The sequence below is a fragment of the Henckelia pumila genome, chromosome 1 (assembly GCF_033568475.1).
Source record: "Henckelia pumila isolate YLH828 chromosome 1, ASM3356847v2, whole genome shotgun sequence".
Classification (NCBI taxonomy): domain Eukaryota; kingdom Viridiplantae; phylum Streptophyta; class Magnoliopsida; order Lamiales; family Gesneriaceae; genus Henckelia; species Henckelia pumila.
In genome coordinates, this window is record NC_133120.1 from 91419297 (window position 1) to 91442752 (window position 23456).

Genomic DNA, 23456 nt, shown 5'->3' on the forward strand with positions numbered 1-23456 from the left:
ATCCCCATGTTCTACCACATCTTACATACACTATAGTATATTCAAGGTCTTTATCAAAACAACAATAGTATATCACAATATAACAATATGAAGAAAGATAAAGTCATTGCCATTAATAAAAGTGTAAATTATATTAAACAAAATATTGTTTATACAAAGAGTCATCAAAGCCCTTAGCCACAAGTTGGCTCACTGGGCACCCACTCTTTCATTAGACACTGAAAATTACTCTCATCGCACTCCAGTAAACCTCTAACTTGGGATGATTCTTTGAATGTAGAACAAAGTGTTGTGCCAACTGTCAATAAATCATCATAAGACGTAGGTCCTCGAACGTGAAGCAACAATAGACGCAAATAATACCTCTCACCCTCTATTGGATTAGAGACATTAACCCGGCCAATCACCTTCCCTTGCTTCCTTCTATTCCATGATTTCTCTCTACTATCCCAAACAAAATGACAAGGAAACTCTGAATATAAGTACTGCCTTGCCTCAATATTTGCACAGCAAGTCGAGAAATATTCAGTTAACATAGTTTTCCCCACATATCCAAAATTCAACACATTTTGCAAATTTTGATTCTTCCAAAAAGTAACACATTATTGATTCGGTAAATGCAAAGGTAAATTAATAACCGCGGGAAAAATTTCATTCAAATCGAATTCAAAGATTCTCCTCATTGCCTCGGGAGCAGAAACCCATCGAGCATCCTGAAAGGTCTTTATTTCATCAACATACGGCTCCATGCTAGATGGAGATACATGGACGGATATCTTATCATGCCCTTTATAGATGTATTTGTAGAGATATTTAACTGCTGTCAGGCCCGAGCAAATCTCAACATTGATATGGCAATCATAACGATATAATAAGTAGGGATTGTAAGGGACAACCCATTGAGAATTCAGTTGACAACCTCGCGCCTCAACGATAATCCCATTGTCCCTTCTTTGATACATTGGGTAACCATCACGACCCTGTCTTGTTTGATCCGAGTGTGATCGAGGGTAGTGATGTTTGCATTGTCCATTAACCATGCAAGGGCACTTTTTATTCAAATTTCCACACGGACCGTGCATCATATGATGCGAACCCAGCTCAAATAATCGTGGGAATAAATTCATGTTGGGAATTTCAGCAGAAACATATCTGTCAAATAAATCAGGCGAAGAAATTTTGAACTTGGGCTTGAGTATAACAAGAAAATGACAGTGCGGTAGACCTCTCTTTTGGAACTCGATTACATAAACATATGCTGCAACAGAACCAAATATCTTTTTCTTAATTATCTAATCTTTCAAATCAACCAACCTTGCACGAAAAACGCGTGACACTAAATCAGGCCGGTCATGGGGCGTTTGACCATCAAACAAATTATTCTTAATCTCGGGCCATTCAGGGTTACAAGTCATGGTAATGAATAAATCTGATTTTCCTAGAGATCTGACCAACGCCATCGCATCAAGATACCGCTTACGCATATCCCTTGGTCCCCCAATAAAAGATAAAGGGAGAACCACACGACGCCCAACCTCTGTACCACGTGTTTCTCCACTGGCCACACTGTCAACTATGCCTTGATATAATTATGATCTGATTTCTGCTTGATTTCTCCTGTAGTAATCGAGTCTAGTTATTTCCAACTTAATATACATATCGACAACAAACTGTTGTAATAACCGTCCACCATACAACAATAGTGAAGAGTCATTTTCTCGTATCTGTAGTCGATAACAATAGTATTCTCGGCACGACACCATTCTATTATTTTTCCCACGAACAGCTGCAACCAACGCATAAGAATTCGAAACATATGTGAACACAATTTTAATGCAGGGCACAATAATTTAGAAACTGAACAACGCGCGTATGATTAATCTTACCGTGACTTTCTTTTGAAACAATCTGATCAAATGAAGTCAAACCTTTGGACGGCAACACAACTTGGGCAGGAGGCGCACTGCGTTGGTCGTTTAAACATTTAAGAATATGTTGCTGCCAACCACAGTCACCATATGGGAAAAAAAGAGGATACTGTAATGGATCGTAACAACCAAAATAGTGTTTGATCTGATGGGTCTCGTCATCGTTTCCTCAGACAACTATATCTCTATCGTAAGGGATATTGGTATGATCATTTCCCTTGACCCAAATTGCTGCCACCTGATCAGCTGACGGACAATTGTAACACCTCTGATCGATTAAACTGTTCTTGCTTATATGAAATCGAACATCTTGGATAGATGAGTATTCATTTATTCTCCGAAGGATCTCTGCATAAGGATTATACTGCATAATATTCATCAATAATATCATAGTGGCCTCATCAACAGCCTCATCATTTAATGCAGATATTCTATTATGTAACTCATTATCATTATCCCAGAAATAGAGCTGGAAATACTTAGGTCTTCCTTGTTCAGGCACAAGTGGAGGTAATGTATGAAACACCTGCCCAGCAGCGCGGAAAGTGTACACTCTACGATTAAGATAAGCCAGACTCTTGTCTGTCCGTACGCCAAAAGATGTGAACAAAAAAATACTATTATACAAACGTATCTTGCGACGGAATGTAGTAGCCATCGGAGAAGAAGTGTCGACGAAAAGATTTATCAAATCTACTGGTGCATTTGGTGATACAAGTCGAATTTTGCCACGGTCGCAACAAAACGTTGGGGGTTCATATGGAAACCTGAACGCCCCACAAATTCCACACGTCGGAATTGTAGAGAGTGTAATAACATTATTTAATTGCACCTCCGTGACTGAAATATATAGTAAAAGAAAAATATAATGAATAAATCGACGCAAACAACGAAAGGGGAAAAAAAGATAAGTTTTTTTTCAAAGTAAACATGACACAAACCACTCACAAATAGGCAAGCAAGCTGATTGCAACATTGCATCCGAACTAAAACCTGTCATAACATAAAAAAACAAATTATAAGCTAGTTGGAGCATTTTTTTTTCTATTAGAAAACAAAGGCAATAATAATGTGTTTGGTCCCTGTTAGTTTCGATGGTTATTTTCAAATGTTCTAAATATTTATGTCCAACTCTTTTCACTCCTAGCATTGTTGGATATACAACACAATAAGAAGTAATATTGAGATTACTGTCAAAAGTAATATGTGATTTTGGCCATATTGTTGCTACACAGTTAAAAAATGACAGCATTATTCTTTAATCGAGTATATCAAATTTTAAAATGAATACTATTATTACAATGTTAAAATGATTTATACGTCAACACGTATTAATTCTAAAAGTATGTGCACCTCCCTAAAAAAATTTATATATACTGCAGTTATCACGTTTTCTTGATAATAATGAATAATATGGACTTTTGGAAATTAATTTTTATGAAAAGAGTATAACAATGAAGCGCCTGAAGAACAAAACTTTAAATAATATTACCATTTTGAAAGCTAGAGGCAACCTATTAAATGTGATTCTCTAATCAGAATCGAAATACATTGAACCAAGGGCTAAAAATAGTTATGACTCGGCATTTTTTTTAGATTAACTTAAAAATCACGTGGAATTTTTCCCTCAAGGTTTATAGATGTTGCACTTGTTATTTTATAAATTACAAATATTTATTTCAATTAACCAACTCTTTATATATTTATATTATATTATTTTATGACATAAATATTACAACATTTTATCTATATATATATATATATAAATAATAATAGACGATCCTACAAATGGAGATTTGAGATTTTATTTTGTATAATTAACTAACATGGTGTTTTGGGGAGAAAGTTGATCACCTAAAATTGAAAATGTGAACATGAGGATGATAAGGGGAAGAAAGGTATATATCTAACCAACAGTGATAGGCATCGCCCGATCATCACGCGCAATTCCAGATTCAAAAAGAGCACAACTACTGCAGGCAATGAAGACGACATTGAGATAAACAAATCGAATAAAGCATACAACAGACGACAACGAATACCTTGCAGCATATGCGGACATTGCGGAGGGACGCCGACCACGCATCACAAATGTCGTCGGGAAGTTATATGGTAGGAAAAGTTATCAGCAATCCAGAAGTTAATACCCTCTTCCGACAAGTGGTTTGAATTTGATTTCCTTTCTCAATGGATATTACAGGTGCATCAATCGTAAGGCATTCATTATACACGAAACAAAAAAAGTGTGCATGCAAGAAACAAAGCCTAATTGTTATAAAAAAAAGTGACGACTGACCAATGAGCAATAATTAATATATCAACATTATTACTCAAAATCAAAGCTGATGAATAGGACCGTAAAAGAAGACATAAAGGACCGTAAAAGAAGACATAAAAATTTGCAACGTTTTCAAATCCTTCATTAAGGTAGACGTAAGGACTATATATTAATTCTCTCCTATTAAAGATGAATGAAGAACGGTTTAAGCAAAGAATATGTATGTTTCGGCTGGAAAGCAAAAGGAGAAACATCAGTGAAGTGAATTCAATAGGGAGAGGTGATTAGGAGAAACATTAGTAATAAATTCAATATGGTCAACAGGGACAAATGAGTTTTTTCACAAATCAAAACTACATATTTATATATAAGATAGATAATTAAATTTTGGATTAATTTGATATTAGCTCAAGAGACTCGATTCAAAAAAAATAAAAGATTCTAACATTTAAAATTTTAGTCATGATAGTTTTTTAATCCTGATTCCGTTATTGGTTATATATATTAATTATTACATTTTTATCAAAAAATATATCAGATTTAATTTTAAATATGTAAGAAATTCAATAATTAGTACGGAAAACTGCAAATTTGGTCATGTATGTTTGTCACTTTGCGATTTTGGTCCTTTATATTTTCATATTTCAGTTTTAGTCCTGCATGTTCCGATTTTTGGTAATTTTGGTCCTTTTTATTCGAAAATGCTTACGTAGCACTGTACACGTCAGCTCCACATCAGCATTAGATTGGTGCCACGTTAGCGTCACATTGGAAAAAAGAATAAAATTGCCAAAAAAATAAAGATATCGAAATAAAACTAAAATTTAAAAATATAAAGGATTGAAATCGCAAAACGACAAATATATAGAACAAAAAACGCAATTTTTCCAATATAATATTAGGAAATTGCGCATGTTTGACGTGATGGAAGCAAATCAATACGTTTTCATTCTTAGAATCTCCCACTCTATTAGCTTTGAATGGATGGATGATTTTGATCACGCGTACGTGCATGTCAGTGAAGGAGAGAAGAAGTTGATAGAAAAATCACCACGAAGATATGCACCTGTCCATCCAACAACGAACGTGTCGATATTCTCTCATGCAACATTTATTCTCGTGCATTTTTATACTCCCTCAATCGCCTCACTCGCATTTAGCACTGAAGCTAGCCATGGATTTTGTGAACCTATTCTTGAACATTTTCGCACCCATTTTCACCTTCAATGCGTTCTTGTTCTTGTTTCCAGTGTATCTTTGTTTCAGGTCGCTCCGATATGTCTTCCGTTCGATTTTCCGGGAAAATGTCGCTGGAAAAGTTGTGGTAATCGCCGGAGCTTCTTCTGGGATCGGTGAGGTAATAATGTAAATTAATGAAACATATAATTATAATGTCCATGCATAATTAACTGATTAATTTGTTTAATTTGGAATTCATATCATGTGTTTGAACTTTGAAGCACCTAGCTTATGAGTATGGTAGTAGAGGTGCGTACTTGGTTATCGGGGCTAGAAGAAACAAGGCTTTGCGAGATGTGGCGGAGACTGCCCGTTGGCTCGGCTCTCCACTGGTTGTTCCTATACGCACCGATGTCTCGAAACCCGAAGATTGCAAGCGTTTGATCGAACAAGCCATCGAGAGTTTCGGCCGATGTAAGCAATATTAATTGCATATCATATGTATTAATCTTTATTGTTTCGTATCGATTAATGAATTAATTTACGATTTGTGGATTCAGTGGATCATTTGGTGATACCAGCTGGGATCACTCCTGCGTGCATGTTTGAAGATACCTTCGATGTTACAAACTTCAAACCTGCTATGGTAATGATCAGCTCACTATTAGGAAAATTGCTTTTTCCGTCACGTGTGTTTGTCACTTTGCGATTTCAATCCTTTATATTTTCAGATTTCAGTTTTAATTCGTTATCTTTATTTTTTTTGCAATTTTAGTCCTTTTTTTACGTGGCGCTGACGTGGCACCAATTCGGTGCTGATGTGGATGTGACGTGTACGTGCATTTTCGAATGAAAATGATCGAAATTGTCAAAAATCAAAACATGCAGGACTAAAACTGAAATATAAAAACATAGAAGACAAAAAAAACATACATGACCAAATTTGCAGTTTTTTCCTACCATGTATTCATGGTAATAAATATATATAGCTAGCATCTTCTTATTTCATTGATAATATCTGTTTGATTTCCTTTGGAATTAGGACATAAATTTCTGGGGTCCAGTTTATACGACTTATTTTGCTGCGCCATACCTGAGGATGACAAGGGGCAAGATTGTAGCGATTGCATCTTCGAATAGCTGGTTGAATGCACCAAGGCTAAGCTATTACAGTGTGAGTTTGGGACATTTAATTGAGTAGTATGTGTCATGATGATAACACCATCTTAATTGCTTTGGTTGGTTACGTGCAGGCAAGTAAGGCTGCGGTTGTGAGTTTCTTTGAAACCATGCGAGTCGAGTTCGGATCCGATATAGGAATTACGATTGTACTGCCTGGATTAGTTGAGTCGGAGATGACCAAGGGAAAAATCCTTTCAAAAGATGGGAAAATGGTAGTGGACCAAGAAATGCGAGATGTAAGCTAAGGCCTCTAGCACTAGTACTACACATTGATGGCCTAATTAATTAGTGTTTACATATGTGTACTGTATATATATATGAAATTTTGTTATTGATCAGTTTGGAAAAGGTGGCTAACCTTGAAGTACTCGTAGGTTGTGATGAGCGCTGTTCCGATAAAGGCCGTGGACCGATGCGCGAAGGAGATTGTGAAGAGTGTGTGCCGAGGGGACAAATACTTGACGGTGCCATCTTGGTTCAGAGCATTGTTCTTCTTCAAGATGATGTGCCCGGAAGCGGTAGATTGGTTCAACCGCTGGTTTTGCATCACCGAACCAGAAAACATGCCCACCATAAGCCAAAAAATCACGAAATTGCCAGGTTTGAAAGATTTCGTGCATCCAGATTCTGTCCGATCTCCCAAGATCAAAACCTGACCAAGAATAGGAACATGATTTGGTTTATATATCCATGCCATTCCGGGTTTAATATGTTGTGATCATCGATTAATGTAATAAGAAGGTGAAGGTGCCGGACGAATATATATTAGCTTAAATGGCACTTTTTGTCCGGGAATGTTGAAGTTATCATGAAGAGGGGGAGGGTACTCGGGGATCCCCTTTTATTTAATTAGTTTGTCTTCCATTTATGCCTATCATGTTGCTTGTATTAGGTTAATATCGAGTAGCGCTGCAATATGCTGATTTATATGCAGTTACATATATATATTGATGATAATATAAACACTTAGGTTTTGTTATATAAGATAGATATTTCAAACCTGATGTTCATGATGAATCATGCTTCAACACTTAAAAATCAAGTGCATGTGACATTCATACTAAAAGGGATTCTGTACAATATTACATGCATTCCCAATTGCTCAAAAGTTCCCCAGTTTACGGTTCGGTTCGGCCTTGATCAAAAGTGATTTATTTTGAGCCATCGCGGCGGGGTTAGGAGGCCATAAGAGCTATAACCTTTGGCCATGTCGCTTTTGCCTAACCGTCGCGCAGGATTGACGAAGGGACTGCAAGAGGCGTAGGTATAATCATGATCGGTACTTGTGGTGCATTTCATTTCAGCCAACACTTTGCAAAAGAGATCGACTTCACATGGCAACAGCAAAGGGCCATCACAGTTGAACCCGTATTCCGTTTCGGCATCCTCCAGCAGCATCCTGAACAGAGAGTGGTTCAAACACTTGGTCTCGATCACGAACCTTTGCTTTTCCGGCCCGACGTACACCGAGAAACACCCGTTGGGAATGCTTACACGGCCTGTTTTACTACCGTGCCAGGACCTGCTCTTGGAAAACATACTCGTCGCCGCGGAAGAAGAAGAAGAAGAAGAAGACGATGATTTTGATCGTCGGTTCATCGACATGTAACTCTCGAGTTTCTTGAACAGGGAATTACTTTTCTTCTTCGTCTCCGCCTCAAATTCCATGTATGTATATATATTAATAAAAACTGGGAAATTAAAAGATGAAATTTCGGATGCAGCTAGCTTGTTTCAATTAGCCTCTGTCATAAGCTAAATTGATCAACATGTACCTCAACCTTGGCGTTCTTGAATTGGTCATGTTTTGAATAAAGTATATATATATAGAATTATGCAAATCAAACAAGAAGCTTGCTTGAGAAAATGTATCGAGAAGGTGGGAATGGAAAAGGGTTTTTTTTGGGTAATTAAGTTGGTATATATTAGCCGCCTCGTGTGGCCACACATATATATATAAATCAAGATCCACAGCACAACTTCATATGCAAGAGATAAAGAGTCTGTAGCGGAGAAAGAGATAAACTCGCCAGTTGAAACCTATACTTGAAATGGGCAATCGCTGAATGAGGCAGGCGATATATATGTTATATAGTCCCATACCCGTATACAAATATACGACGAGACGAGACGAGACACCCCCATAATTAATTAATTACAACTAAAAAGTCAACTCATGTACACACGCACGCACACACACGCACATATATATATATAGTACGTGTTATTATAATTAATTCATCCAAAGAAAAATATATATGTTGATACGTATAAATGTAAAGGATTATAATAACAACATTTCATAATATGAGATTTAGTGATCGGGGGATCAACAATGAGTAAGATATGAATTTTGTCATCTCAAAATAATATATATTTGATCCATCGGGAGCTATATTGTTCAAAATTGAATGAGTAAATATTTGGTTTGTTCTTTAAGTGAAAAATGAGGACAAACTGAGGTAGGCATTTTCCTAATTTCAACGCTAGTGAGATGAAAAAAGAGCTAGCCATTAATATATAATAATTTTATTTTGGAATCAATTTAATTAATTTCAAATGGCGGCATAAACTTTCTTTAAATGGAAATTATATATACAAATCCCACTTGAGTTGGAGCATTAAATATCAGGCAATGAGTTGGTGAAGTGCTTGTCACGGTGCAACGTATTAGGTTTGGATCGCATTCCCTCGCTAGATTACAGTTTTAGTTACGCAATTCGAGAACGTTTTATTTTTTTTGTTTCTTTCTCGAGTCATATTTTTACTAAATCCCACACATTAATATAATATAATATAATAATATTGTTTGTCGCCACGTGAACACTCTTATAACCCAAAAAAAAAACTAAAATAGAAAAGCGCAAAATGATGGATTAATTAATCTAGAATTATCATGTTTTAATTGAATTAATCACGATTAAAAAAAATCAGTAACATCATTTTATTTCCAGAGTGTTCCACACTTTTGTCTTTCTTCCAACATTTAAAAATTTGATATTTTGGAACTACCTAGGTTTGGATAATGTACCAAATGGTGGTTAGAGACATCATTTTTCTTTAAAATTTTAATATTCGACCAATGACACGTGATTATGATCATAATTAACTCGAAGTTCTAACACCATCCTACGTTTTTCGTTGACTTTTTAAAATTATTTTCCTATATTATATATGTAATTATATATATAGACTGCCCAACAATATTTCCCCGCTTCGTTTCCGAATACTAAAATCCGGGTTTAGTTGTTTTTTTATTTTTCGCATAACTAAAACACGATACCGGATTTTAGTGATCGTTGACGAGTTGGACATCTTTGTTGGACATCTGAAAATTTATATATATATATATATATACAAAACATATTTAACAACAGCACGTAATTGATCAAAATTTTGACCACCAATGTTTATCCTGAATCCTGATTAGGGGCATAAAAAGAAATATTGATGATCGAATACTTTAAAAACTGAATGTGTTTTAAGAATTGGTGAAATTCAATTATTTAATCTGTGTGAGATAAAAAAATGTACAAATTAACATCCTCAATTTTTAAATATTACCTTTTATTTTTGAAATATATGTTTATAAGAAGCACTTGATCCTATACATAATACTATATGTTTTATTTAAAATTAAAATATCATTAATAAAAAAACAAATGACTTGTAAAGAAAAAGATATTCAATGAACATGGTCAAGTGATAATTAATAATTAATTTTATAGCTCAACTATATAAGACGTACACAGTGAAGCAATTAACTCCGATTATTATTAGTTTTATCATCACCCAATTATTAGTAGCCAGAAGAGAAAATTCAATACATAACAATTTCTTTTTGACTTTTAATTAATTAATTAATGCATACATAATTTATTGCATTATTGCCCCGTAGAAATCAAGTTCAGGTTGAACAAATTGGTCAACTAACAGGCCGGGATGGCTTATAATTTGTATTATATATATTATATCTGTATCGTCTCTGTTCCAAACTTCCAATTACTTAATTAATGTCGCATTTCATGTTTGACTTGTTTAAATTACAAATATTTTTTGAAAAAATAAATAATTTTTAACATCCCAAGGTCGAACAATAACAGTAATTGATGATTCATGAATTTTTTGGTTATAAACAATAGGGAAAATGATTTTTTTTTATCAATTAATTAATTTGTGATTTTTTTGGTTTTGGTTAACTTTCAAAATTTGGTTTTGATGATTTAATTTTTAATTTTCGATTATTTTGATCCAATTACTTGCGTGACAGCTTGATATTTCAGCATTTTCCGATATCACATCAATATTTTTAAGTGTCACATCATTCGTTGAAATAAAATAATCGAATATTAAAAGTTAATACATCAAAACCAAACGTTAAAAAGTGAATCGATAAAAAAACTAACAAATCAATTAACAAAAAAACTATTTTCCCCGGTGGATATATATATATATATCTATCTTAAAACATATATTTCTTGATCAATAATTTCTTGAGCAATTGATTTTGGAAACAGCGAGTGGGAAACTGAATGTGTTGGCGTATTGGAAGGAAAGCGTCCGGCCGTTGAGGAGAGGCTTGCCGTCGTTGACGAGACAGTCGTTGAATCGGAGACGTTTGAATATTCGAGGGTTGACGATCACAGCGGAGCTGAACCAGCGGCAGCTGAGATGTATCCCGGAGATATGGCAACCTGATAAGCAGAGATTGGTGATCTCCACTCTGTACGTGGGGATTCCGCTGGGGAGAGGCTCGCTGGGGCCTTGATTTATTACGATATCGGAATGCACGCATCGTACGCGCCGCCGTACTCCCTTTGCTTCCGCCGCCGTCGAATCGTTTCGGTTTCCTCCGCCATCGATTTCCTGTTTGTGTAACGCTGCTGCTGCTGCTGCATGCATACGTACGTGAAGAAATTAATCGCTTAGACCCATGCATGCTAGTTTATTCAACCATTAGAAATAATTAAATATGATTCCAATCAAAAAGAATAAATAAATAAACATGCAATTGAAGAACAGTAGTACAAATTACCTGTGCAGACTCCAAATATTAGAAATAATAATCTCATGTCCCCAATGAACGAAGTTCTTCGAGGCAGACTCATGATTTCTGCACGAATCGAATATCGGCGTTACGTTATATGGCTGCGATACGGTAAAATTAATTGTAAATAAATATATCAATCAAACAAAATCTTGATTTCGAAATTCAGATTCTCTTCAAAATTGTGTATATAGATCGCTTTATAAGATATATATATATATATATATATATATATATATATATATATATATATATATATATATATATAATAATGCTTCGGATTTTCGATTCGTTTATAAACGTCACTCCCAGATAATTATGGAAATCGAAAGATCAAAATATACGCATAAAGATATATTCTATTTTTATTCATATATGTGATTTCATGACATGTTTGGAGAAAAGAAAAATCTCGTCCCAATTAAATTATCACGTTTCCTTTTTTGTTTATGATTTCAAATATATAGACATATTACATTTCCTCGTTCTAATTTTTTTTAATAACTAATATATCTCTATTTAATTTGGTAAATAAGAGTAAAAATTAGAAAGTTGTTTGTTAATCGATATTTACAATGAATTGAGAGATTTATTGACTTCATTATTTAATAATAGATATTTGTAAGAGTTTATAGATTTTATCGACTCGTACAATTTGGAAGACTTTTATAGACATTTATAATTTTTTTTCACTGATTCGAATGGACTGAAATTAAAAAGTAAATACATCAAATATATTTAACTAATATCATTTTATAAAATTTGTTATATGTTTATTCAATATAATTATCTTTGGTATGCATATGTATATATGTGTGTCTTGCAGAGGCAGAGATAGTATATGGGGCAAGAGTGGGCTCTTGTCCGACGGACTTTTGCCCAAATAATTTAATATACTCAAGTTCATATATAATTACTCATAATATTATATTTTTTTTATAGTAGACTTGTTTGTTTTTAACATTTCCAACTAGTCCATGACTCATGAGTTTAAAGTAACTATAATTATTTAACTCAACGTGAGTTTTATTTTTGGGCCAGTTATTAGTTCAATCATGACACATTCTATTGTTTGATATAAATATATATCAATAATTCAATATGTGGACATATCACACGAGAAGATAATTCAAAAAAATTTTATTATTCAACTATCAATTGCAGCCCCAGTGCCTCTAGATCAACCGCACCCGGCTAATTGGTGCGAATACTTCCGACCATTTTGATATGAATTTTGTACTCTATATGAAACGATTCTAACTCTATAATTAATAAATAAATATGTGAAAAAAAAAATTTCTAAGTAAAAATATGTACATACATGTCCATACATATATGCACAGAATAAATAGATTTAAAAATAAATAACTTGAATAAAAATAATGCAACAAATCGAAAACTTAACATTTCATAATTTAAATATCTGAGTCATGCGTTAAATAAAATACTGACCAAAAGTGAAATAAATTAAAGTTTTGCATGCACTGAAAATTACTTAAATAAAATATCCCGAATCACAACCACTGAAAATAATTAAAATGTAACATGCTAAAAATTTGAGACATGCATAAAGACTCAGACAACGGTCACGGGGATCACTGCATGTCCGCTCATATGTCCTCGTCGCCGGTGGGTACTACGTCATCCTCTACGTACTCACCTGCACCATACCAGTGTAGTGAGCCTAGAGGCCCAACATGCTAACATAACAAGGGTTTAAATTAATTTAAATCACTTTAATACTAATACATAACATATACATGAATGAGCATGCTAAAAAAAATATCATGACATAACATAACTTAAATTAACTTAAATAGCATAACATAAATAATACATACATTGTTGAGCAAAATATTTTCTAACATCGCATGGTTGTATCCATAGTGTAACCTGAAATCATACATTAAATACTGATCAGCGTGGAAACCAACTTACGTGACGGTGACGAATCACCTCTTAAATTGGCAGTAAACTGCCCTTCAATAGTTCACATATGGGGACGAATCCCCCTCAAATTGTCACACTACTTCAACTTCCAACATAAAATATTTTCTTTTGCTCAACCTTATACATTAAATCATGCATAAAATTATTTCATTAATGCATGCACTTAAATAAAATGTGTGTCCTTCATATATATTTAATTTAATTTCATACTAACATATAAATATAAAAAAATAACTTCAATGCATAAAAATAATTAAATATATAATCAGGACACATGCAAATTTCTCATGGATTGTACTGACTGCTGGCCCTAACACTCAAGCCCATTTACTTAAATCTGACCCATTAACACTGAGACTGACCCATTAACATACTTAAGCCCAACATTACATTTCTAAGCCCAATTAATTAATTAAAGCTCATTAAAATACTCCTGGCCCAATAACAACCTATTCTGGCTCAATGGGCCCAAAAGCCCAAAAATTGACCCAATAACTTTCATGGGCCCCAAGGCCCATAAAAATTAAGGAATTAACTTAAATTAATTTAATTAAGCCCAAAAATAATTAAATTTAACCCAAAGAAATTAAATGGGCCCAAATAAATTTTGAGATTTAATTAGGCCCATTAAACACTTAATTAAACTTAAAACTTAAAAAATAAAAATACCCGAGCCCGACTATCTTGACCCGGACCCGGACCCAACGAACATAACCCATGACCCACGGATTTGACCTGGACCAAACGACCCGACCCGAAAACCACCCATAACCCACAACCCGTAACCCCCTTTCCCAGCTGCTCTCGGCCGTGAGCAGCAGCCACTCCATGGCTGCTGCCGGCCTGCTCCGACCGCCCCTGGCCGGAGCGTCGCCGCCCAGACGTAGCCCACGTCTGGGCGGTCCTAACCAGGCCCTAACCCCAGCCCCATGCAGCCCTAGCCCCCTTAGCCGAACACCTTTCTCCGTAACCCTAATCTGTGCACACAAAGGGCCGATCCGCATCAGCTGGCTTCCTGGGATCGTTTGGCTCGAGCCACTCGAGCCATTCGAGTCTAGGCCTCCCTCACGCATCCTAAATCCCCTTGACCAGCAGTGGTACGAATCATGGTTAAGAAAAACATAAATATGATCAAGAAACGCAAGAACACACGCATAAAACCAACACTGATCTCGTTTTTCTGAAAATTGTTGGAGAAATCTGATGCTCACGCACACACACACATAAACACTGATATGTACGAAAAAAAAAAAAGAAATAATCATGCCTTGATAATTAAATCGACGAAGATGGATGCGTTTACGGGCTCTGGGACGACGATCGAAAGAAAACTAGACAAAACCTTCAAAAGTTGGCTATGAATTCCTCCTTGGCTGATGGCTCGATGAAGAAAAATTTTAAAATGTAAAATTTTAAACTCTTAAAAATAAAAAATAATCTACTATCAAACATAAATCCCGAAATTAAAAGTTAAGGGAATTTTAAAAATACTAAAAAGCCAATATTTTGGCTTATTTTGAATAAAAACGGACTCCTAAAATTATACAAAATTAAATACTAAAATATTGAGGAAATAAAACTCAAAATAATATTTTTGGGCTCTAAAAAGACTCATAAAATAATTTGGATTGAAAGCTATCATTTCGTCCGTCCACGGTCCCGTCTACGCGATCAAAAACAATTAAATACTAAAAATCATAAAATCACCAACTATGGGTTAAATGCTTAAAAATAAATTAAATCATGCACAAATAATTCCACATAATTATTTAACCCATAATCTAAAATTCTAAATAAATAAATTTCCTAATTATGCATGCGAATTCACGTATTTAAAATACCGGGTGTTACAATTCTCCCCCCCTTAAATTGGATTTCGTCCTCGAAATTAAAGTACTTACCCAAACAACTCTGGGTAGCGAGTCCTCATATCTGCCTCGGTCTCCCAAGTAGCTTCCTCCTCCGAGTGATTCAGCCACTGGACTCTGACCATCGTTATGACACGCGTCCTAAGCCTCCGCTCCTCCCTAGCCAAGATCCGTATAGGCCTCTCCTCAAATGCTAACTCCGGTGTCAACTGAAGAGGCTCAAAATCCAACACATGCGACGAGTTGGATACATATCTCCGAAGCATGGATACATGGAAAACGTTGTGCACTGCTGCAAGCCCTGGTGGTAGAGCTAAACGGTAGGCCAACGTGCCAACTCTCTCCAAGATCTCGAACGGCCCTATATATCTCGGATTAAGCTTGCCTCTCCGGCCAAACCGCACTACTCCCTTCATAGGTGACACCTTCAGGAATACGTGATCACCTACAGCGAACTCTAAATCTCGTCGTCGAGTATCTGCATAACTCTTCTGACGACTCTGAGCAGTCCTCATCCGATCCCGAATCTGAGTCACAATGTCAGCTGTCTGCTGCACAATCTCAGGACCAAGTAAAATCCTCTCACCAACCTCATCCCAATGCACAGGAGATCTGCATCTCCTCCCATACAATGCTGCATAAGGAGCCATACCTATAGATGACTGAAAACTGTTATTATAGGTAAACTCCATTAATGGCAGTCTAGTCTCCCACGAGCCCTGAAAATCGATGACACAAGCTCTCAGAAGATCCTCGAGAACCTGGATCACTCTCTCAGACTGACCATCTGTCTGAGGATGGAATGCTGTGCTGAACAAAAGTCTAGTCCCCAAAGCTGTGTGCAGACTCTTCCAAAACGCGGATGTGAATCTCGGATCTCTGTCTGACACAATCGACACTGGTATGCCATGCAACCTAACAATCTCCTTGATGTAAAGCTCTGCATACTGTGTCAATGAGTAAGTAGTCCTCACCGGCAAGAAATGAGCTGACTTGGTGAGTCTATCCACAATCACCCAAATCGCTGTGCAACCTCTGGCACTCCTCGGTAAGCCAACTACAAAGTCCATCGTAATATTCTCCCATTTCCATTCCGGAATAGGAAGAGGTCTAAGAAGTTCTTGTAACGTCCGGAAATTTGCTACGTAAATCCGCATGCATAACTAAGAGATTTAATAAGTTTAAAATAATGTGAAAATGTGTTAAATTGTTTTTATGAGTGATTATTTAAATTATGTGATTTATTTTCATGTTTTAAATATTTTTTCGGCATTTAAATTTGTTTTCTGTGGTTTATGAATTTATTTGAGAAAGTTTATTTTATGATCGCGTAGGCGGGGCCGTGGACGGACGAGATGTTTGTTTTCACCCAAAATATTTTCGGAGATTTTTAGGAGCCTTAAAATATTATTTTAAGTTATAATTTGAAGAAAATTATGGTATTTATATATATGTATATTTAGATGTCCGTTTTTACCCAAAATAAATCATTTTAATGACTTTTATTAAGTTTTAAAAATCACCTATTTTATTATTTCGGGATTTTTAAGTTTTTAGCAAATTATCATGTATTTTTTTAGTTTAAATTTTAGTAATTATCTACCCAAAGTATTTATTTAAATATTTAACCTAGACTACCCAAATATTATCCTAAGATTTTCTACCCTATCTCACGCCTCAACTCCCTAGCCGCCTCCCTCAACCTTTCTCCATCATCTTCATCGTTCCAGCAAGATTTTCACAGCCCCGTAGCCGAGCTTTTAAGATTTTATATTGGTTGGAGATCTGTTCGTCCCGGAGAGCCGTACGACGCGACATAAACGTTATTTCTTGCAAATATTCATCAAGGCACGTTTGAATCCCTTTTTGAACACCATTTAAGTCATATTATTCTGATTTTAGCATGAAAATTATGATCTTGCATGATATATGTGGTTTTAATGAAGAACATTCATGAACATGCATAGAACCTACGTTTTTAAAGCTTATGAATCAATTTTATCACGTTTTTCTGTCATGGATTGTTCTAGCTTGCTGACCAACGGGTTGAGGGTTGATATAGGGTCCCTAGGGTCATTTTTGGATGACGGTTCAGTGGCTTTATTCGTTGGTTTGGGCTAGGTTCATGCTGGACGCAGGTTTAGACGCAAACTGAGCGGTTTGCGTGCGAGGGCTCGTTCTTGGTCCACAGGACGAGTTTTAGGTTGGTTCTAGTTGAGTTATAATCCCAAGACCTTTGGAAAGTTTTTCCAGGTGGTTCTCCGGCCTGTGGTGGCCGGAGATTGGCGGCCGAACGGCCGGAATCAGCGGTCGCGTTCTGCACAAACAGCAACAGAGGGGCTCTGTTGTTTTGGTTCGTTCTCCTTCTACAGGGCTCGGTTTAAGGTCAAATTTGTTGGGTTAGAACTGTCTGGGTGTTGGCTAAGTATGGGAGGTGGTTTCACATCCAAAGGTGGTCTGAGCAGGCCGCACGATCAGATTTTTGGAAGCCGCTTAGGGCTGCCTCGAGTTGGGCTTAGGGAGAGGTAAGCTAGGGTTGTGTCTGGTGTTTTGGCAGGCCGGGCTCGGCTTTTCGGGTCCGGGTTGGGTCTAAAATATAATGGGTCAAGTTAGTTTGGTTCGGGTTTGGTTTATATTAGTTGGACTCGGGTATTTTTATTTTGAATTAAATAAGAGATTAAGTTAATAATAAATGAGTTTGGGTTCGAGTTAATTAATTAATTAGACTAGTTTAATTTTAATTATGGGCTTAATTAATTAATGAAGTGATCCCACTAATTTGTCATGGGCCGTGTGATCCATGAAAATTATTGGACCAAGTTGTGGCGGGTTTAGTAATTTTATCGGTCAAATTTATAAGTTAATGGTTAGTTAATAATTTTATTAATTTAACTTTAAGTTAATAAGTTGATGGGCCTAAATTATGTTTTTAGTAATCCCATTAGTTTTCCATGGGCCTGGGGCCCCATGAAGCTTAATGGGCCTTTCAGGTCGGGCTTTTGGGTTTTTGAGTCAGTCTAAAAATTTATGGGTTTAAGTTAAGTGGTCAGCAGCTCGAACAAGTCCTTGGAAAAATAAACGTCCGTAAATATATATTTAATTCATGCATGCATTTTTATTAGATATATAAGTATGATTTTTAAGAAAATAAATTAAATATATTTACGGACAAATTTTCATGAAATAAAGAAATAAATGATATTTTTTTTAAGTTCATGCATCATGTAAGAATTTTTATGATAAGTTTAAATGTATGTTAAGAAAAATATATTTGTATGGAAGTTGAAGTGAAGGTGGAAAGTGATGTGGTTGGAGGCCGGGATACCTGGGCCCGGTGACCTTCCTAATGATGTATAAGTATGATGAGCTTATGGATCCAGCTGAGAGGGCTGGTGAAGTGGCAGCACAGAGGTGAAAACCCCACCGCTGCGTACGTTGGTTTATAGATTGATCAATCGCTCAGTATGATGCCACCGACATGGATACGACCTGTTGAAAACTAAGAAATTATGATAAGACATTTTATGAGATTTATTAAATATGATGTTTATGTTTAGCATGATGATGAAGCATTATAATTATTTATTCATGTTTATATGCATAATATTTTAAGAGCATGCACGTATAATTATTATTCACGTATTTTATATGATATGTGTTTGTGTGTGGTTTCATTTTGTTATATAAGGATAGAACGTGCTGAGCCTCTAGGCTCACTAGATTTAAACGGTGCAGGTGAGCAGAATGTTAATGAAGTTAATGTGTTCCCGATTGGTGGCGAGGGCATATGAGTATCCAGGTGGCTAGAACCCGTGACCATTGCTCTAAGATGATTTTTATGTTGAGACTAGAACATATATTTCCGCATATGTATTATTATTATAGATTTTTAGTATATGCATGGATTTTACATTTAAGTAATTATTTTCTAAGTTTTCATGAATTTTTGTGAAAGAAATATTATTTAGGAATTTTATTATGACATTCTTATAAATTATTATTTAGTAATTAGTTTTAAGTATTTAATTGCATGCGTGTACCTTTATTGTATTTTTTGTGTATTTTTATTTTAAATTAAGTAAAGTTATTTTTAAGTACGATATATATATGTATGGACATATATATATTTATATTCATTATTTTATAATAAGAGATTTAAAAAAAAAAAATTCAGTAGTAGTTTTAGGATGTTTCAGTTCTGCTGGACGCTGATGCTCTGCCTTGACCTGCTGACAAGTCAAGCACTCTGACACAACTCTCCCGATGTCTCTCTTCATCCCGGGCCACTAATACAATAACTGCAAATCTCGATACATCTTCGTACTTTCGGGGTGAATGGAGTACGGAGATGTGTGAGCCTCTGCTAAGATCTCAGATCTCAACTGATCGACGTTCGGTACCCACATCCTACCACGGTACTGAACAATGCCATCCACAACTGTATACAGAAGATTACCCTTGGCCTCATCTCTCTGTCTCCATCGCTGCAACTCCTCATCAGTAGACTGTCCATCCCTGATCCGATCTCGCAGAACTGGCTGCACCGTCAACACTGACAAGCTCGGTGCATGACCACTCGAGTAAAACTCCAAATCAAACCTCTGAATCTCACTCTGCAGTGGTAGCTGCATTGACAAACACGATACCACGGACGACTTCCGACTCAAAGCATCGGCCACTACATTAGCCTTACCTGGATGGTAGCTAATGTCACAGTCATAATTCTTCACTAACTCCAACCATCTCCGTTGCCTCATGTTCAACTCCTTCTGAGTGAAGAAGTACTTGAGGCTCTTGTGATCCGTGAAAATCTTGCACTTCTCGCCATACAGATAGTGCCTCCAGATTTTCAAAGCGAAGACCACTGCTGCTAACTCCAAATCATGCGTCGGGTAGTTATGCTCGTGAATCTTCAACTGCCTTGACGCATAAGCAATAACCTTACCACACTGCATAAGTACTGCGCCTAAACCTAGCTTAGACGCGTCGGTGTACACCACTAACTCCTCGTGTGGTACTGCCATCGCTAAAACCGGTGCGGTAGTGAGTGCTTCCTTCAGCTGATCGAAGCTCCTCTGACAGTCTGGACTCCAAATAAACTTCGCATTCTTCTTGGTTAAGGAAGTCAAGGGTACTGCAATAGAGGAAAAACCCTTGATGAACTTTCTATAATATCCTGTCAAACCCAAGAAACTGCAAATCTCCGAAGCATTCCTCGGAATACCCCATTTCTGCACTGCCTCAACCTTCGACTGATCCACTGCAATCCCATCTCTCGAAATAACGTGGCCAAGAAATGCCACCTGCTCGAGCCAAAACTCGCACTTGCTGAACTTGGCATACAAACGATGCTCCCTCAAAGTCTGCAAGGCTGTCTGTAGATGCTGCCTATGCTCCTCAATGCTCCTAGAGTAGATCAAGATATCATCAATGAAGACTATGATGAACTGATCAAGATACGGCTGAAATACCCGGTTCATGAGATCCATGAAAACCGCTGGAGCATTGGTCAACCCAAATGGCATCACCAAGAACTCGTAATGCCCATAACGTGTCCGGAAAGCAGTCTTGGACACATCTGCCTCTCTAACTCGCAGCTGATGGTAACCAGATCGCAGGTCGATCTTGGAGAACACCAAAGCTCCCTGCAACTGATCAAATAAGTCCTCTATCCTCGGCAGTGGGTACTTATTCTTCACTGTGACCCTATTGAGCTCTCGATAATCGATGCACAGTCTCATACTACCATCCTTCTTCTTCACAAACAACACTGGAGTTCCCCATGGAGAAAAGCTAGGACGAACAAAGCCTTTCTCTAATAACTCCTGAATCTACTCCTTCAAATATTTCATCTCGGTAGGAGCAAGTCTGTACGGTGCCTTAGAGATAGGCACGGTGTCTGGCACCAAGTCGATGCTGAACTCCACATCTCTCACTGGTGGAATTCCTGCAACATCCTCCGGAAAGACATCCGGAAAGTCACGAACCACCTCTATCTCTGATAATGATCTACTAGATGGTTCTGAGGCCGTGACAATACTCGCTAGAAACCCCTGGCAACCCCGTCTCAACAACTTTCTCGTCTGAATAAGAGATATCACCTGAGGAAAATCACTGCTCTGAGATGCATGGAAATTAAACGGGTCGCCTCCTGACGGTTTCACTAACACTGACCTCCGACGAAAATCAATCGAAGCTCCATTGACTGTCAACCAGTCCATACCCAATATCAAATCAAAGTCGCTTAATGGCAAAACCACTACATCTGCGCGAATGGAGTGTCCCTGTAGCTCTAACTCCAGCTCTCGGATGACACTAGAGGTAGTAATAATCTGTCCTGACGGCATAGTGACATCATAACCACTGTTGGCAATCTCCGGTGTGATGCCTATCCGTCTGATGAACTCTAGGGAGATAAACGAATGCGTAGCCCCTGAATCTAGCAACGCAAACGTGGAGTTACCTCCAACTAGAATTCTCCCTGCACGCAGAAGAATCCCAACAATTTCATGCCACTACTAAACTTTCCCCCAACAAGACACTAATAACCCTTAATTCTAATCACAAGTAAAACATGCTTCTTATTCTAACATGCAGATAGGTAACCCAAATAACAACAATTTTGCAAGAAAACGAGATTCTTAACTAAAGGGAAAATTATAAAATTCTAGGGATAAGATATACCGGTGATCAAGGAGGTGTCTGGGTCTGCCTCCTCCGCCTGCATGACGAACACTCTACCAGCCATGTTCTTCTTCCTCTGGCAGTTAGCTATCTGATGCCCTGGCTTCCTGCAGTGGTAACAAACTCCTGCTCCCAACAGACAAGGTCCCGAATGCATCTTCTGACACTTCGGACAAGTAGGAAAACCTATAGCATTAGGGGCCCCGCCCCTCTGCTGCTGCGGCCTCTGCTGCGGATTCGGGCCCTTAACCAGCCCAGTAAACTGCTTCTTCGCAAGAGGCTGCGAAGATGGTCGCTGATACCCCAACTGAATCTGTCTCTTCCCCTGCTGCTCTCGCTGCATCTCTCTCCTACCCTCCTCTGACCTCAGTGCTCTACTAACTGTCGCCTCATATGTAACGACGTCCATCATACGTACGTCGTGCTTAATATCCGCCCTCAGTCCCTCCACAAACTGCCTTATCTTCTCCGGTGGACTGTCTGCAATCAGAGGCACAAAATGACAGCCCCTCTCGAACTGGCTCACGTACTCCACCACTGACCTGTCCCCCTGCCGGAGACTCATAAACTCCCGGATCATGCGACTCCTCACATCCTCCGTGAAATACTTGGCGTAGAAGGCACGTTTGAACTCCGCCCAAGACAGTGTAGGGAGGTGTACTCCCCTGGCAGCACCCTCCCACCAAAGAGCTGCGTCTCCCCTCAACATATACGTCGCACAGTTCACCCTGTCCGCATCTGTGATCCCCATATATGCAAAGATGGACTCCAAAGAACGAATCCACCCCTCAGCCACCAATGGATCGGTGGTACCAAGGAACTCCTTCGGCCCCTTCTTCTGGAACCGCTCAGCTACGTCCTCCTCATGGGACATTCTGGGACGTGAAGCCTGCTGCTCTAACAGAGCAGTAACTCCTGTCATCAAAGTAGCATTGGCCTGCTCCAATGCTGCAAGTGGGTTCTGCGGAGGTGGAGGTGGAGGTGGAGGTTTAGGTGGAGATCCCCTACGTCTGTTCATCGGTCTGGGAGGCATTCTGCACCACCACATATTTCTTTACGTAAATCGTCATGCATAACTAAGTGGTTTAAAATTAATGCTAACTTAAATCCTTAAAAATAAATCATACTATAAACACTTAAAACTTATAGACCGGTGGCGTGGGTTTCTGAGCTCGCATAGCAGTAATGACCCCTCCGAGGACCGTGCTTTGATACCAACTGAAACGACCCTAACTCTATAATTAATAAATAAATATGCGGAAAAAAAAAAATTTCTAAGTAAAAATATGTACATACATGCCCATACATATATGCACAGAATAAATAGATTTAAAAATAAA

General features: G+C 37.4%; 3 protein-coding genes across 3 annotated transcripts; 1 reads left to right on the forward strand and 2 right to left on the reverse strand.

Annotated features, from left to right (window-relative positions):
• Positions 1-211: 211 nt before the first annotated feature.
• LOC140868562 (uncharacterized) lies at positions 212-4014 on the reverse strand. Its single transcript, XM_073272927.1, has 10 exons — positions 3971-4014; positions 3840-3901; positions 2870-2921; positions 2104-2695; positions 1887-1998; positions 1684-1786; positions 1315-1566; positions 687-1152; positions 408-584; positions 212-298 (listed from the first exon to the last, which is right to left on the reverse strand). The coding sequence occupies exons 1-10, from the start codon at positions 4012-4014 to the stop codon at positions 212-214; spliced, it is 1947 nt and encodes a 648-aa protein (XP_073129028.1).
• Positions 4015-5380: 1366 nt separating this feature from the next.
• Positions 5381-7223, forward strand: LOC140868578 (11-beta-hydroxysteroid dehydrogenase A-like). The gene is made up of 6 exons (XM_073272928.1): positions 5381-5563; positions 5667-5859; positions 5946-6031; positions 6428-6559; positions 6639-6803; positions 6942-7223. Exons 1-6 carry the CDS (start codon positions 5381-5383, stop codon positions 7221-7223), a joined length of 1041 nt encoding a protein of 346 aa, XP_073129029.1.
• Positions 7224-7707: 484 nt separating this feature from the next.
• Positions 7708-8235, reverse strand: LOC140868594 (auxin-responsive protein SAUR40). The gene has a single exon (XM_073272929.1). It carries the CDS (start codon positions 8233-8235, stop codon positions 7708-7710), a length of 528 nt encoding a protein of 175 aa, XP_073129030.1.
• Positions 8236-23456: the final 15221 nt, after the last annotated feature.